General features: G+C 39.0%; 1 protein-coding gene across 2 annotated transcripts; it reads right to left on the bottom strand.

Annotated features, from left to right (window-relative positions):
* Window positions 1-695: 695 nt before the first annotated feature.
* rnf121 (ring finger protein 121) lies at window positions 696-16,396 on the bottom strand. Of its 2 annotated transcripts, none has more exons than XM_048229887.1 (9): window positions 15,982-16,396; window positions 14,935-14,972; window positions 14,678-14,819; window positions 11,615-11,769; window positions 7,174-7,281; window positions 4,777-4,897; window positions 4,479-4,612; window positions 4,184-4,285; window positions 696-999 (listed from the first exon to the last, which is right to left on the bottom strand). In XM_048229887.1, the coding sequence occupies exons 1-9, from the start codon at window positions 16,057-16,059 to the stop codon at window positions 879-881; spliced, it is 999 nt and encodes a 332-aa protein (XP_048085844.1). In that variant the 5' UTR covers window positions 16,060-16,396; the 3' UTR covers window positions 696-878. The 2 variants fall into 2 exon arrangements, with proteins under 2 accessions (XP_048085844.1, XP_048085843.1); XM_048229886.1 differs by having other exon boundaries at window positions 14,935-14,975; window positions 15,982-16,392.
* Window positions 16,397-16,616: the final 220 nt, after the last annotated feature.

Raw genomic sequence — 16,616 nt, forward strand, 5'->3', positions numbered from 1 at the left:
CAAAACATAACTTTGCTTTGTCAGATGGAAATTAATTGTTAACATAAGGAGGAAAGAAAACCTCCTGCTCAAACTCTGACTTTTTTCAATTGGCTGGGCATCTCTTAAGTAACATGTGGAGTTAATGAAGTAGCTAACATGAAATGTTAACATCAGATGTTCATTTTCAGTAGAGGCCAGTTCCATATTTGCTGTTGGATAGTGTCAGGGAGAGCTAAAATTGAAGAAAATAACCAGCTACAAGCAGGTATATAAACACCTCACATTTGCCCTCCACATATGGAATTTGCAACACATTTATGCATTAACATCTAAAAGACAGCGTTTGAATGTTTATGAGTATATCTTGATTGTGACTAACAGTGCATCAGTGCAATAACTATAGTGCAGATAGACAGAAACCTCCAATACCAATAAAAGTGGTATTCAGTTCCTTCATAGTGAAAACGTATACAAACAGAGAGAACTGATGATGCTTCATAGAAGGACCCATCAATATATTGCAAAGGAATTACTCACTGGTAACAAGATCTCTGCCAGCTCTTGACAATGTACTACTTTGATTCTTAAAACGTGTGGTTCTGCATAAGAAAAAAAAGCAGAACCTGATTATTATCTTGTTGAACTGAGAGAGAGAAGCCAGAAGGAAAACCATTGAAACACGTGACCACACAGGCAAGGGTAGGAAACACTTGTACAATTCAGATTAGTTTTAATACCAGTAAGCACTTATTGTGCATGTACACTCAAAATACATTTATAAACAAACAAAAAAAAACAAACACACTGGTTTCGTCATGGATCCAAGAGGTGTCCGTTTGCGTATGAGGAGTTACTGTCCACCTTATTAATCTCTTTTCTGACATTTTTAGTCATTTTCATTCCAGTCCTAAAAAGTAGTTAATTGCTTGCACTAGTCCAATTATTACTGGTTGCCAAGCAACCAGATAGCGAAGCCAGTCCAACAGTTGTCCATACATAACATGCGGTCTTTCCCACCTAAAGCTCAAGTTAAGGAGACAAAATATGCTTACAGTATTACAAATGTTAAACACAGACAGACAGAGAAACAGATAGACACACACAGTTACATATCTATACTGATTTGGCTACACTGAAATGCGGTCTACTCTTTATAAGAACTTTGAAGAAATCTGGTCCAGCATGAATTATGTATAAGTAAGTATAAGTATATAAGTATATATACTCTTTTGATCCTGTGAGGGAAATTTGGTCTCTGCATTTATCCCAATCCGTGAATTCGTGAAACACACCCAGCACACAGTGAAGTGAAGGACACACTAATCCCAGCGCAGTGAGCTGCCTGCAACAACAGCGGCGCTCGGGCAGCAGTGAGGGGTTAAGTGCCTTGCTCAAGGGCACTTCAGCCGTGCCTACTGGTCGGGGTTCCAACCGGCAACCCTCCGGTTACAAGTCGGAAGCGTTAACCAGTAGGTCACGGCTGCCCCCTATGTGAGTGTTGTGCAGTGTTGTAGTCAAGTCACTATGCCTCGAGTCCGAGTCCAGGTTCGAGTCCCTAGTGCTCAAGTCCGAGTCAAGTCCAAGTCATTAAAAAAAAATCCAAGTCAAGTCCGAGTCGAGTCCACTACTCATCCAAGTCAAGTCCGAGTCGAGTCACTATTGATCCACGTCGAGTCCAAGTCCAGCACTAAAGTAAGCATAGCCTACACGTCGTTCCATTTTTTTTCCATTGCAGATGAAATCCTTAAAAGCAAAACGGACAATATTCTGTCTCCAAGCAGGGGTGCCATCACTTGTGTGAAAGTAGTATTGCCAAATTTCTTGCCAAACCCAATGTGTTGTATTTATTATATTGGAGAGAATACCATACCATAGACATACCATAGCCTATAGGCCTACTCATAATAAATGAGCAATCCACATCCCAATCACACAGGCCACACATTATGCTGTTACTGACTGCTGACAGTTGTATCTATAGGCAGTGTTGTTGTAGAAGTTCATACTTCACAAGAGCTAGATGGACGTTGGAGTAGGCCTATTTTGTAAGAGGTAAGTGTGGATCATAAAAATGCCTCCCCGGGGCATTTTTTTTAAATTCTGGCTGTTAAATAGCCTACACAATTTTAGCGCAGTTTGGGAGGGACAGAAACAGAGCAGGGCCTGTCTTGGTAGCTTCTTTCTGACTCCCGTGACGTGAACACTGGCTACCGGCAACTGTATAATTATGTGATCACTTCACTGACACTATGGAGACATATTTCACGTCAACAATAGAGATGAAAACTAGCTTTCGGTTAACGGAGATGTAGATAATCTGCCTAATTAATTTATTTGCGCAACAGGCCACATTCTACGTTCATTTCACCGTTTTTTTAAGCTGCCATCACCATAGGCTACTATTTGCTACGATATTCACCTGTTAGAAATAGAACACGTTGCTATTTCCTTTTTTCGTGCAGTGGATTAGGCTATCAAATCGCTCGTTTGAACAGTAGGCCTAACGGTAATCCAGTTCATTCGTGGTTTTAAATATAGTCGTTTCTGGCCTACCCACGAGAGGTTCAGTTTGTCAGTTTCACTTGCGCAGACACGTAGGCCTACATTGACACTACATGAACACTCTACTAGGCAATTTAATGTTATGCTTCTATATTTTATGACACCAAAATTAAGAAGTATGCTATATCTTGATCTTGAAAACTTTTAGTTTATTTTTCTTTCATCCGATAATAGCCTGCGGCAAATTAACAGACAGAAGCACGGCAGGGCACGCCCCGAATGAAAATGAATGAATGGAACCTCGCTTATCGCGTCAGTCAGGAAAAACACTGTTCACCAAGTCACGATGATCAGCCATCCAGCAGCAGTGTGTGTTGTTTAGCCTAGGCTGAGTGTAATCTTAGGTAATGTTATGTAATGTATGAGAACTAATATTGCCTGGCAATAGCCTACTACATTGAAATAGCGGCGGCCATATCTCCAGGCATTTTGGTGTTAAAGTTAACGTTAGTTTGCTTTGCATGTGAACATGATGTGACTTGCGATGTAGGCTACGACACGAAGCAGTAGCCAAACATTCCCTTGAACTAAAATTAGTATTACGAATAATTTAGATATTAAAATCATATAGCAAATGATAGCCTAATGACATTTACAATTATAGCCTTATGATATATTACAAAAAATCGCGTGTGCGAATGCACGAGTCCGAGTCCAAGTTCGAGTCATTCAGTGCTCAAGTCCAAGTCAAGTCACGAGTCTCTAAATTTAGCTAATGACTCGGACTCGAGTTCGAGTCTCGGACTCGAGTACTACAACACTGGTGTTGTGTAATACAAAAGCTGTCATCAATCATGTGGAAATAAAAAAGGCAAGTCATAGCATGACTAACCATAGTTTACAGCCATCCTAATGATATTCTAGGACAGGGGTTTTCAACCAGTGGTCCACGGCCCACTTATGGTCCGTGAGGACTTTGCCAGTGGTCCGTGACCATGAATTCAGTCATGTAGTTTCAATGTGGGAATCAGTATTTTTATTCAGTGGTGGTCCTGGGGTTGTGCAATTAGCCAGAATGGTAGTCCCTGGTTCACAATCAGTTGAAAACCCCTGTTCTAGGATTATACCAATGCTTCCTAGAAGAAATGAACAAAGAAATGTTCCACAATTCCTTACGGAGATTGCACTCGATTGGTCCGATTCAATTTTGTAGTTGGCGGCCTATTTATAAACAATAACATTAGGCTATGCATTAAGCATTAGGTTATTCGCCTTATTCACCCGGTGGCTAGAACGAGGCTAAAGGGTACACTTGCCATTACACCTCAGTCCAGCAGATGGTGGTGGTAATGCACTCCGTTTGCAAACTGCCAAAAAAAAAAAAAAAACTCACCGAAGAAGAACAGGCCAGTGAAAGAGAGCTAAACAGAATTGAACAAATGACCCCTTGTTTTAAATCCTAAAGTCTGTGGATTATGAATATCCAAAAAAAAAACCATTTTTTTATTTTGTCGAACTGGACTCATTTCGTTGTGGCACGCCCCACACATGTTTTGTACGCAAATCTCAATGTAAAGAGATTCTGACTGGTTGAAATAATCAAAATATACTGTGCATAACAGGCAATGCATTGTTTCTTAGTTCATGAAAAATACACAATGTAACACAAAACTGAACCTTTAAGACAGGGAAAGGATACGGGTTGCTGAACATTCTTTTCAGGTCCACCTTCTCTTTGCAGTATGGGCAGGTCTGTTTCTTCCCCACAATGCACCAGCCCCTAATGCAGAATTCATGGAATCTGATGACAAGGGTTAAGGCTCCAACCTATATGATAAATCATGTGCTATAACAGGGCAATAAATCAAGCACTTTTCACTTTAACTTCACAAACATTTAAAGCACATTGGATGACCTCTGTGTATGAAATGTGCTATATAAATAAACTTGACATCAACAGCTCATCGTTTCAACCAAACTTTTTTAAAGGATACACATGGTTGCAGGACAATCTGTAGGTATTTTCAATGATGCCCTCCTCACTGACATCCACCAGAATTGGCTGGCCACAAACAGCACAAATGTTGTCTGACAGGCTTTTGGTAGGCATACCAGATGTTGTATAGTACTGAAGAGAGTGAAAAAAGGGTTATTTATTGACTAATCAAATGTAGAGCAGAGCTGAACATGAATGCTTAGTTTGTTGTAACTAAAAGATATGAGGCTTTATGCTATGAATGACATTCAAACATTCAAAACTCCTGTGGTTGGTGGCAAACTATAAAAACGTACCCCTATGGTTGAAGCCATGAAGTCAGCACACATCTCTGCAAAGTCACGGCCGAGGACACCGTAGTAAAGACCATAAAAGAGCAAAGACACACCAAAGTCCATAGCATCTTCTGGCTTTATCCTAGCAAGAGAATGGAAGACCTCATTACAGTGGGCGTTTGAACAGGTAAACTTAAGAAAATATTTCTGTAAACCCAACCAAAAGGCCTCAGTATAGTACAACAGTGTAACTGACATCTACATTTATTTTAAGGTATAGGGCAGTTCCAGCATTATGAATGCGACAGCTGGACAGTTGGACAAAATGCTTTAGAGTATAGACAAGATTAGTATCAGTGAATTCATTTGCATAACTTTTAATGAAACCTCTGTCCTCTGATTACTGACAAATCCTCAAATTTCATATAATCATTTACATCCTAAGAATACATGCCATCTTATCAGTGTTATGGACATGATATCAAATAGACACACTTTTATGAAACTACAGTTTATCTACAAACTCTGTGAATTTTTAAAGAAATTGGCAAAACCACAATGTTTGCAGCATGAAGGAGACTTGAATGAACACAAAGTGTGTGTTTTTGAAACAATGCGTCATTTTTGTAATGCATTATGTAAGGAAAACTGGCTTTATGGATGTGACGTTTTCACGTTATGGATGTAACATGCCTGAACCAGTCCTCTACAATCTACATAAAACACATACTTAAGTAGTGAATTTTGATGAAACAATTGAAATGGTAATTATGAAAAACTAGCAATGAAATTATTACATCCTCAGTGCCCCCTAAGATTCACAGGAAGAAATCAGGACAAGTAATTTTTCAATGATTCATGGGTTACCGAAACACCAGAGAACATGAAACTTGGTGGGCATGTAGCCCTGCTAGATTTCTACAAAAAATAAGGCTCCCAGGGGCCACTCCCCCACCGTGCTGGGCCACCCAGAACCTGAAAAATGCATTTTTTTTTGCTAAATAACTACCTGAATCGTTATGATGACAACATTTTTATGGTATGTTGGTCTCAAGAGCCCGCATCAACCTAGCCCATACCCACTCATTTATGATTTGCACACATGTATGCACACTCACACACAGGCAAGCACACACCCCACCATTAGCCCCCTAACACACACACACACACACATAAAAGGAAACTCACACATGCATTTACATGCACATGAGTTACAAGAGTAGGAGATGGAGATAAATTGACAAGCGTGTGGAGAGAATGTGCAGGACTGAGCGGCGGTCATATTTTGTTCCGCTATATGGTACATCTAGTTTATTGCTGGCGTTACTCATGTTATTAGCTACAGAGGATCAGACACTTCAAATGCTGACACATCGTGTTGCAAAACTTTGTAAATAGTAGTGTCACATTTCATATTAAACTGTGTTAAACAGACCTGAACTGCAGACTGAACACATCTGCAATAGAAGGAGGTTGCTACGTTAACTCCAGCTGCAAAGTCAGCCGTCGTCATCAGCTAATACGATAATCCAGCTACTATACAACAACAGTATGACAATTACGGGAAGATAATTGCTCAGATTTCCGTTATTATGCCACTCAAAAATAGGTTGTCAATCACTGGAGGTATTTTAATATTACGTTTTGTTTTGCTAACGCTTAGGCTTTCCTGTGGTTTTGATCAGTCTAATGATCTCTGAAATGTCAATTGGAAACACTAAGGTGAAATGTGTTGAAACTGGCATGCCACCAGAACAGACGTTTATCAGCTTTGAGGTAAAATAAAGTCTCCACTCCTGTAAATTCACATTATGTAACATCCATAACGTCACATCCATAATGCACTATTAAAGGTTTGTTAAAAAAGAAAGGGGTAGAATTTGTTCATCACACTTTACATTGATATAAATCAGCCTTGCACAGAAACATTGTCGCATCAACACTGTATGTGTAACAAACTTTTCCTATGAAACGTTATGGATATGACATGGCCATGGAACTTGCTGACTTATAAACAAGAGCCATACAAATGTAAGGAGCAGTGCTCTTAAGGCAAACTGAGCATACACGTTACTCTACCATTCCCTTGTCAATATGGAATTTGTCAAATGATAACAATTCCTTGAACATGGAGTCCATTTATCCACTTGGTTGCACACCATATTTCACATTTATGATGTAAAAAGAGTGTATGTTCCATCAAATTCAATCAGATCAGTTACAAACAATACAGTATAAACCTAAATAAACATTTTAACAACAGTTCTATTTGTGTGTGCACAACTTTTTCTCCCATGGTAAGGATGACCTTCGCAAGGAATTGCCCTATAGTATTCCGTACAATGATTCATTTAGCTTAACATGAGTGAGAGTAGTAGAGTGTGTCCCACAAAACCACTGTACTGCTGCACTCCTTACCTAAAAAGCAGGTTAAGGCCAAAAAGGGTAAACATGATGACAATGTATCCAATGATCCCTGTGGTGTAGCTGATCTTGTACAGCAAGAGGAACCATTTATATACCAGCCTGTTCAAAGATAAAAAATATGAATGAAAAGATATTAAATCACACAATTTATGTAACTGATTACAGAGGGAATCGGCAAGTAACATACTTTTCACACATTACACACATTTTCTCCATAATCATTTTAGTGTTACAACTGGCCATTCTGAGAATATGAATAAGCAAAGGTTATCCAACGTTGACTCATCCAGGGCAGCCGTGGCCTACTGGTTAGCACTCTGGACTTGTAACCGGAGGGTTGCCGGTTCGAGCCCCGACCAGTGGGCCGCGGCTGAAGTGCCCTTGAACAAGGCACCTAACCCCTAACTGCTCCCCGCGCGCCGCTGTTGACGCAGGCAGCTCACTGTGCCGGGATTAGCTTGTCATTGTATGTACACTGTGTGCTGTGTGTGTTTCACTAATTCACGGATTGGGTTAAATGCAGAGACCAAATTTCCCTCACGGGATCAAAAGAGTATATATACTTATACTTAATCTATGTCTAGATCAAGGCTGGACACATGCTTTTATCTTCAGTCATTCCAGGTTAATGTGGGTTGACAGTATGCCAATTAAAGGTACGCTACTGTATGCAGGTTTAGGTATTTTTGGCGAGTTTAGAGCTCCCTCTAGAGTCGCGATGTATTTATATGTTAAACTGCTATTGTAAATATGCAATGCAAATGCTTTTGTTGTGGAGGTGAAGGATTAACAACAGGCAAAAACTACGCCTATTACAAGTTCGTTTACCATCAAATTGGCTTCATAAAGGAGAAAATCTTGCATAGTGTGCCTTTAAAATTGTATTATAACAAACTGATCAGTAACATAAAATAGCATTATATACAAAAATTAAATTATATACAAATATAGACATACAGGTGAATACTCTACATAGGGTGCAACGGTTTAAGCCAGGCACTTCTAAGGCTGAATAAGTCGAGGTGATTACAGGTGTTTAAGTTTGTTGTGTGTGTGTGTGTGTGTGTGTGTTTTGGTATACCAGTCCAAGCACACATAGCTGTGCATGAGTAGAATGTGTCCCCCTTTGGCTAAAATGTTAGCTGCTGTTGTGGGTGTTAATGGGTGTTACCACATGGAGAGACAGACTCTAGGACACATTGCCTCTTTCTCACTCTTTGCTCAAAGCCTTAACAAAGTCAGGAAACTCTTGACCTATTTAGATAAATCAGGGTGGATAATAGCGAACACTTCAAGCAACAGATAAGGCACCTCAGCTCTGCAAAGACTCAAAGTTGAATGGCCTAAGAATGTATTTCTTATGTCACAAATTTTTTTGGATCATTAAAAAAAATGGGAGGGGACACAACCATCCTCTGACAAACATTTAAACAACATGCAAAACTGCAGAACCTGCTTATAAAAATAAATAAATCTTATGACGGAACATGAAATGCCACACACCAGAATTCTTTTGGGATCTTAGGAAAAAAAAAAAATTTAAACACAGAAATTATCTCCAAAGGTTAAATGTATCCTGATTTAAAAATTAAAAAAAAATTTAAATGTATTTTCCAGGCAAAGGTTAATTTTTTTTCCAAAGGTTTTTTTTTTAGTCAGTGATATTACAGGAAGCCACATTTGTTTATGTTTATATTTAAATTTATTAGTGGATGCTTTTGTACAAAAAAATCGTACATTATATTTTAACCATGGATCAAACGACACATGTCAGAGAGGAAGCTCACCCCTACCTTCAGTATTCAGAGAAATTCAACGCAGGGTTTCATTTTTGTTTGGGGGACAGGCTGCCCCCACTTTGTTTGTTTCCAGTTCAGTTTTCGGAGCCTGGGCTGCCTACAGAGACTGTTTTTTTTTTAAACACTGTAGTCACGGAATGGGCAGCTAGCGGTCGTGAGGAGATGATTGCTGAATGTGACAAAAAATGTTAATGACCTGGGCAGGCAGCTAGCGGATCAAGGAGAGATGCTTACGATTTGAGACAAAAATGAAATTGCGCTGAAACCATGCAGGAACTCATAGTGCACCTTTAAGTATGGGTTTTACTTGTCATGCGATGTCATTCAGTAGTTTAGGTTCATAAACCCCACTTTGTTAGTTAGTGAACCAGCATGCATAGTTGTAGGGAAACTAAAACGTATTGATGGCATAGATTAATATTTGTGAATTCAATTAAGAGTCAGATTTCTGCTACATTTGTTTTGCTTGGAAGCTGGTTCACTGATTCTTTATGTTCCAAGTGATGTTTAGTAAAATATGGAAGTAGGTGACCCTGACATTTATATCAGTCCAACAAAACTTCTTGAATGGGACTACACCTCATTGTAACAATCACCAACCAAGATGAAATTTCATCAGTGTTGTCCACAAAAAATCCTTTCTTAGTTTTTTTGTATCTATGGCTCCAGTAAATAAAGTTGAAAACACCAAATGGGCAGCATTTTTGAGATTGTGCTGGCCATTAGACATGCACATTTTTCCATGATGAGAGAGGATAGGTTTTACAGCACCAACCTCTTTTAGGGTTCTGTCTATTGTGGCAGTGACATTAACGAGACCAAAGTTGATCACACCATAGGCCTCAACAGTCGTGTTGCCATGTTCATGTACTTTCTGTCCAAATATGGAAATCTGGATCAAATAAAAAATGGGTCAAATAGAAAACGGTCGTAGTTTGTGTTTAATAGGCGTTTCAATCTTCGCTACATTTCTTTATAGAGGTTCAGTGTCAACACTTTAAAGTTCATTAACAGCTTTTCTGGCATCAGAGAATAGTAAGCAGAAATACCATGGATTAAAGTTAGAATGTTAGCTGGCCAATTAGGTAAAACTATTAATAACAAACAATAGGAGAAATGTATTATTGCTGATGATGGGTCCACCACTAGCTGCTGGGGACACGGATAGGATTTGTTCGACATTAACACTAGTGTATTTAAATGAAAGGAGGAAGTTCACTTGAAGGCATGACTTCCGCAATTTATGCATGGCATTGCTGCTAATGCAAGTGAAATCACTAAGCAAATGTTTGTAATGTAGGTCTGAATAGGTTTTTTATATGGCAAAGGATGAGGCTTCTCAATGGGTTTTCTCAATTTTTCTCTGCTTTCGACCTTTTGACCCATTTTGTATAGCCATGGTTGCCAGAGTGTTGTCCACACACTGGCACACTGTATATGGGTTACTTGCTGTGCATATTATGGACTTCAGGAATAAATCCAATTTCAGAAGTGAAGTTTTGAGGAAAAAAAAAAAATAAAAAAAAAGACCAAGGAAAGTCATGGTTGGTTTGCAAACCTAGTTACACTCAGTAGGGCAATTTCATAGGGGTGTGTATTGGATAAACTGGCAATACAACACAATAAATATGATTCTATATGTTTTAGTATGTTAGGCGTAAGCAAGGTGATAAATTGCAATATTCAACCATTTGTGGTAATGTTGCTAGTCAGGTTTGCAAATGGTAACATAGTGTGCTGTGTCTCAGTTTCAGATGACGTTGTTACATTGGAGTGGAAGAGTCAAATAGCTAAAGACAGATTACAACACTGGTATCTAGCAGTCAGTTTTTTAAACACAACAATAATCTTTGCATTTAAAAACTTGAAAATTGGTACTGTTTTTGAGAATGTATACATAGATTAAGTAGATGACTGACAGACATAACAGATTATAAAATGTGCTGCCAACAGGTTTGACAAAAGTGAATCTTTGGTAATATTTCAAATAATAAACTTAAAATCAATCCTGAAAAGATACCTTCAATTAGCATTTCCCAAACGTATTTCTCTAGGGGCACACTAAGTCTCAGGGCACACAACCATGATATTAAGCATACAAAAGCAACAGTATTGCTTTGTTGCTGAAGGAATGTCATGCAATGTGATTTCAATAACCTACAATTTTGGTTAAACTTTTTGATGAATCAATGTTGATTTTTCTCCCTGTGGCACACCTGCGCTGACCTGGTGTGCTGTGGCACACAGTTTGGGAAACACTGCCTTAAATGTTAAGTATCTTTTCCCATGAAAAAACTTGGTTACTGCACACTCTTATCTCTTTTTACTATCATTTATCCCAGCGTTTCGACCTGTCAGCCTTTGTCACGGCCGAAACGTTGGGATAAATAAAAGTAAAAAGAGATAGAGTGTGTGTTTTTCATAGTTTATTTTCCCTTGCCAGCACCTTGGAGGGTGTGCATTCTTTTTGTTATTTATAAGTATCTTTTCCCAGAAAATACAGAATTGGACTGTGCTGTTATTCATACACTTTACATAACTTTCAAACTAATTAATGACTATGTTCAGAAAGTTATTTACATATACATACAGCATTTTATTATTTCATGATGATTTAAATGTGAAAGCATTACCTTGGAGTGGTACATGTCAGTGGCTTTCGTGTGGCACGGAAGGTAACAAAAGCAGTCACCATAGAGAAGATGAACCAAGTTATAAGAAATCGCCACCAGTGCAATTTAGTGGTGAAGTACAGTGGTACTATCCACATCTGGAATAATGTTATCATCTGCAGAAGAGAAGAAGAGAAATAAGAGAAAAAACAAACATCAATGTATTTTTAAAGCCATATTGCATACAAACATGATGAAAATGGCCATGTCAGTCACAGCTTGAAAGCACAGTATGGCGAGTAATCTCACATTGGCATATTGGCGTACAGACAGAGACAGAGAACATCTATGCCATTTGTTCCCAGGGTCCACCCAATACACAACTTGCTGATGCTAATGATATTAAAGGGGTGGTTCAGGATTTTGGACATAGGACCTCATTTCCAAGTAAGCAAGTGTGATATTTATCAGTGGAGACCGTTTTCAACACGTTTCATCCAGTCCTTCTAATTGCAGAGTTCGTGAGGTGCTAGGCTAGCGCAAGTCAGCGGTATGTGCTAGCCTGCCACTAAAAACAGTCTTACCCACTCCAAAGTACACCCAAGGCAAATAAATTATAACGCCAGACTATCGATGTAAATGTCTGTATTGAGTTTTATTTCTAACATTATTCTATCCTTGCATTTCAACGATCGCATTACATTTTGAGGGACTAGTGTCTTAGCAGCGGAATTATACTTGCTCCAGTTAGTAGTACTAGCCAAAAAGTAAACAGTAAAGCGCACTCCAATGGGGATACCTAGTAGTAATATCCTTGAGATGCAAAAATACCAACTTCAGGGAACAAAGTATAACTATTGCAACGCGATGCGAGGGTAGTTGTATTTCTTACACTATTCTATCAACACAGACATTTACATCGATTGTCTGGAATTTGCCTCGAGTGTCCTTTGGAGTAGGTAAGACTGTTTTTAGTGGCAGGCTAGCATATACCGTTGACTTGCGCTAGCCTAGCACCTGTGAACTCTGCAATTAGAACGACTGGATGAAACATGTTGAAAACGGTCTCCACTGATAAATATCACACTTGCTTACTTGGAAATGAGGTCCTATGTCCAAAATCCTGAACCACCCCTTTAACGTAATGTATTTAGGAGCAAATGTTCCTTTCATTTATGACCTACAGAAAATCAGTTCATAAAGTAGATTGACATAAAAAAGTTGTCATAAACAAGATACATAAGACATGCACAACTGTACTCATATACCTAAGTCATGAGTCCAAATGTCATTTAGTTTATATTTATAAAAGCAGAGCCGGACAGTAACGGAGTACATTTACTTGAGTACAGTTTTCAGGGATCTGTACTTTACTCGAGTATCATTTTTGGGGAGTACTCATGACTTTACTCAAGTACATTTGAGAGGCAAATATTGTACTCTTTACTCCACTACATTTCTATCCATAACCGTGAGTACCCGTTACTTCATCTAAAAAAAAAGAAAAATTTAGGAAACCCAATTTGTTGTTTCCCTCTCAAACGTGATTGGATTGTGCAGGCGCCACTGATTGGGACAGCCTATCAGCAATCACCTTCAGCTTTCCGCCAAAGTCAACTCCATGGTCAGATTTAGATAAGAGACGAAACCATGGACGAAACAATAGAAGAAAGACGCAGCAGGTCCATCCCGGCAATGTGCCAAGCTGTGGCCCCACCTCGCCAGACTATTTCAATTTTCTGAACAAGTTAATGATAGTTTTCGCTTCAAGTGTTTCAATTACAAAACAGTATTTTGTATTTGAAATACGTATTTAACATACATGTATTACAAATTCTGCCCATCCCTGGCGACATGGTAAAAAGATGAAAATGACTTGATTTTACTTTAAATTCCTTTTACATTCTCCAAGGTATTAACATTTTTCGTAACTCCATGTAGGACGTTTCTGTACATAAATGTAAGCACTGTGGCAGTAGTAATGCAATATTTAGAAAATGTAGGCTACTCTTGTACTCTTGATACTCAAGTACTTTTAAAAACAAGTAATTCAGTACTTTTACTTAAGTAGACATCTGACTGTTGTACTTTTACTTGTACTTGAGTAAAATTTATCAAAGGGTATCTGTACTTTTACTTAAGTAGACATCTGACTGTTGTACTTTTACTTGTACTTGAGTAAAATTTATCAAAGGGTATCTGTACTTTTACTCAAGTAATGAAGCTGTGTACTCTGTCCGCCTCTGTATAAAAGTCTGTATATTTCATTTTTACTATGAATTCGGGTCAGACTTCCTGTGGTAGGAAATGGTGTTTGGGGTCAGGCATATCAATGGCTTAATCATGCCCCTGCACAACCTGGCAACACAAGCCTGCGCTGCAAGGGACAAATCCCTTTAACGTCATTAGCCATGTCAAAGGGCTAGATCATTCCCCAAAAGACCAGTAATGACAAACAGCAGTTTCATTTCTTAAGGCTGTGCCACTGTTAAATTACACCTCACAGCACAACACTGACACACTTCAAGTCACCAGAGAATGTATTCTAGGACCGAAACCACGGAAGAGTTTGGAGGTCGCTCTGGTGGGGTGATCCCATTACAGAGAGGTCACCAAAGTCCAAACCAAAGGTAACCAAAAGCTGTTTAAGTAACTCTCTATGATCACAATTAAAGAGATTGTGAATGTCCATCAAGCATTTCCCTTTAACAATTTGGTATGGAGGTTGGGACCACAATGCTCAATGAATGTCATTTTATATGATTAGATTCTAATCAGATCAGAGTACCACATAATGTAATCTGGAAAGCAAAACTCCCAAGTAAACATATGGATATTATGTGCATCTGTGAGCTGCAGACAAGACACAAATTGCAGTTATCTAACAACAGTTCCCTAAAACAGCCTGCTCGCTACGGTAAATTAATATAATAGGTTTCCTTGTTTTCAAGTAAGTGGTAATTAAACATGGACACTAACCCACAAGCGTCCTTTTGAAAAGATGTCAAAATGTACAAAGGGGCATAGAGATAAGACCTACACCGTCACATTCCCATGAAAGGAATAGTGTAAATGTTGACTCACGTTGTACGATTTTGGGTGTCTCTGCTTCCACTGTACCAGCACGAGCTGAGCGATGACAAGTGTGACAATAAGGATGAGAACCATTTCAGCATGCATTGCCTCGTGGCCCTTATGCTTGGCATGCATCCTGGCATGCTCTAACCTGGAAAGGACACAAGTCAAGAAAGGATTTAATCATCATCCTGCAAGTTAAGACTGATTTGAATTTGCTGCAACTACTATGCACACAAAGAGAGAACATTCTGTCAGACACAAACCTCCATTTCTCCTCCGGTGAGAGCTGGGAAATATCAATCTGCTGTGGGAATGAAGAGCATATGGAAAAATTAAAAGTTGAATAGATGGTATAAAAATGAGGCAGCACTGAATCACTCCAATATATCAATAAACGTATAGGTCCTAATTTTATGTAATCACTTTATTTAAACATGGGGTTAGTCTGAAATGAAAGATGTGTCAAATACTAGAGAATAGGCTATTTCCATGGACTGGCAAATAATAATAATTAAAACATAAGACCAAAACAACATTCATTTTCGAGTATTATTGAAAAGTGGAATAATGAATGAAACACGAATCTTCCCTTTCCTTTGACTGGCCTAGAGTACCACAAAGCTTTTGCTGGGACCACTGGCAAAATAGAGATCACATACTCCGATGTAACCTAGGTTTAACATCATCATACTCAGATGCCATAAAATGCTTTCCCAAAAGAACATTGGACCTGATAGAACATTGAGTAGATAGGAGTTCACAGTGCTTAGGAGAAATACTAGAATTCCATTGAGGAAACATATTTATAATGCAAGATTATGGCTGTCCTACTAATTAATGAAAACTATTTATCTCCGTTTATATTTTCCCATGTCGTGTTAATGTTAACAATAACACCAGTGTTGGCCTGATTTTGAACAGATTTAAAAAGCGTGCAACCTTGACCAACAGTAAACCGTGACCAACCCAGACCCTATCAGTAGCTGCTTCGTGTCACGGGCAGAGTCTGACTCGCTTAGGAGAAAGATCGGTCAAAGTAGTGTTACACGAATTCAAAATTACTTTCAAGAAAACCATGCAACACAATCACAAGGCACGCACTCAAGTGTCTCAGGAGTTTCATAAGCTAACACCGGCTGATGCTGTCAACATTTGACTGACATAATACTAAGGCAGACTACGGTTAGCTAGCTAGGATAACTGATTAGCGTGGAAGCTAGTTAAGAAATGTATGCACCTTGCACCAAGCCAACTAGCAAGAAGTTACTGATTTCATTCATCACTGACATATGTGTATGATGTATGCCTACCACAGCCTCTTCCGCGTGATGTCCATGATCATGATTGTGCTCTACACCGTCTACCTCCACTTCAAACACCCCCGCCATCTTCGTAAGAACCACTACTAGCTAGCTAACTACCTTAGAGCTATTCAGTAGCTAGCTATAACGTTATGTACAGATCTTTTCGTTGTGTCGCTAGTCATCGGCAAGTTGTTTTTCTTTCCTGTTTAAGTAGTCTTGTTATGAACCTTCTGCGGTTCATTGTAACAATTACATCGACGGAACCTTGCAAACAATGTACTCAATGAATAGTGACAACTGAAAACCCTTGTCCGTGTGTTCTGTCGGACACCGGAGTAATATGCTAAGTAAAGGAAATATGCTCAGGATGTGGAGGAAAGACAGACGTGTGCGTCGTCCATAAACGAAGCCACCTGGTAATCCATTTCGGCCATGATGGTAGGGCCCAAATCAGTGGACCGTATGCTAGGGGCGAATTGGAGCTTGTCTGGCTTAAATGTTACTGAATCAAGTCGACTGGTCATAAATTAATGGTCATTTTTGGCACTAACGCACTGATCAGTATGGAGAAACACTGGCTATATTAATCCCATTACTTTATGGGCAGAAAGAAAACACTTAATTTGATATAAGGCAGACAT

Source organism: Alosa alosa, chromosome 20 (genome assembly GCF_017589495.1).
Source record: "Alosa alosa isolate M-15738 ecotype Scorff River chromosome 20, AALO_Geno_1.1, whole genome shotgun sequence".
NCBI lineage: Eukaryota > Metazoa > Chordata > Actinopteri > Clupeiformes > Clupeidae > Alosa > Alosa alosa.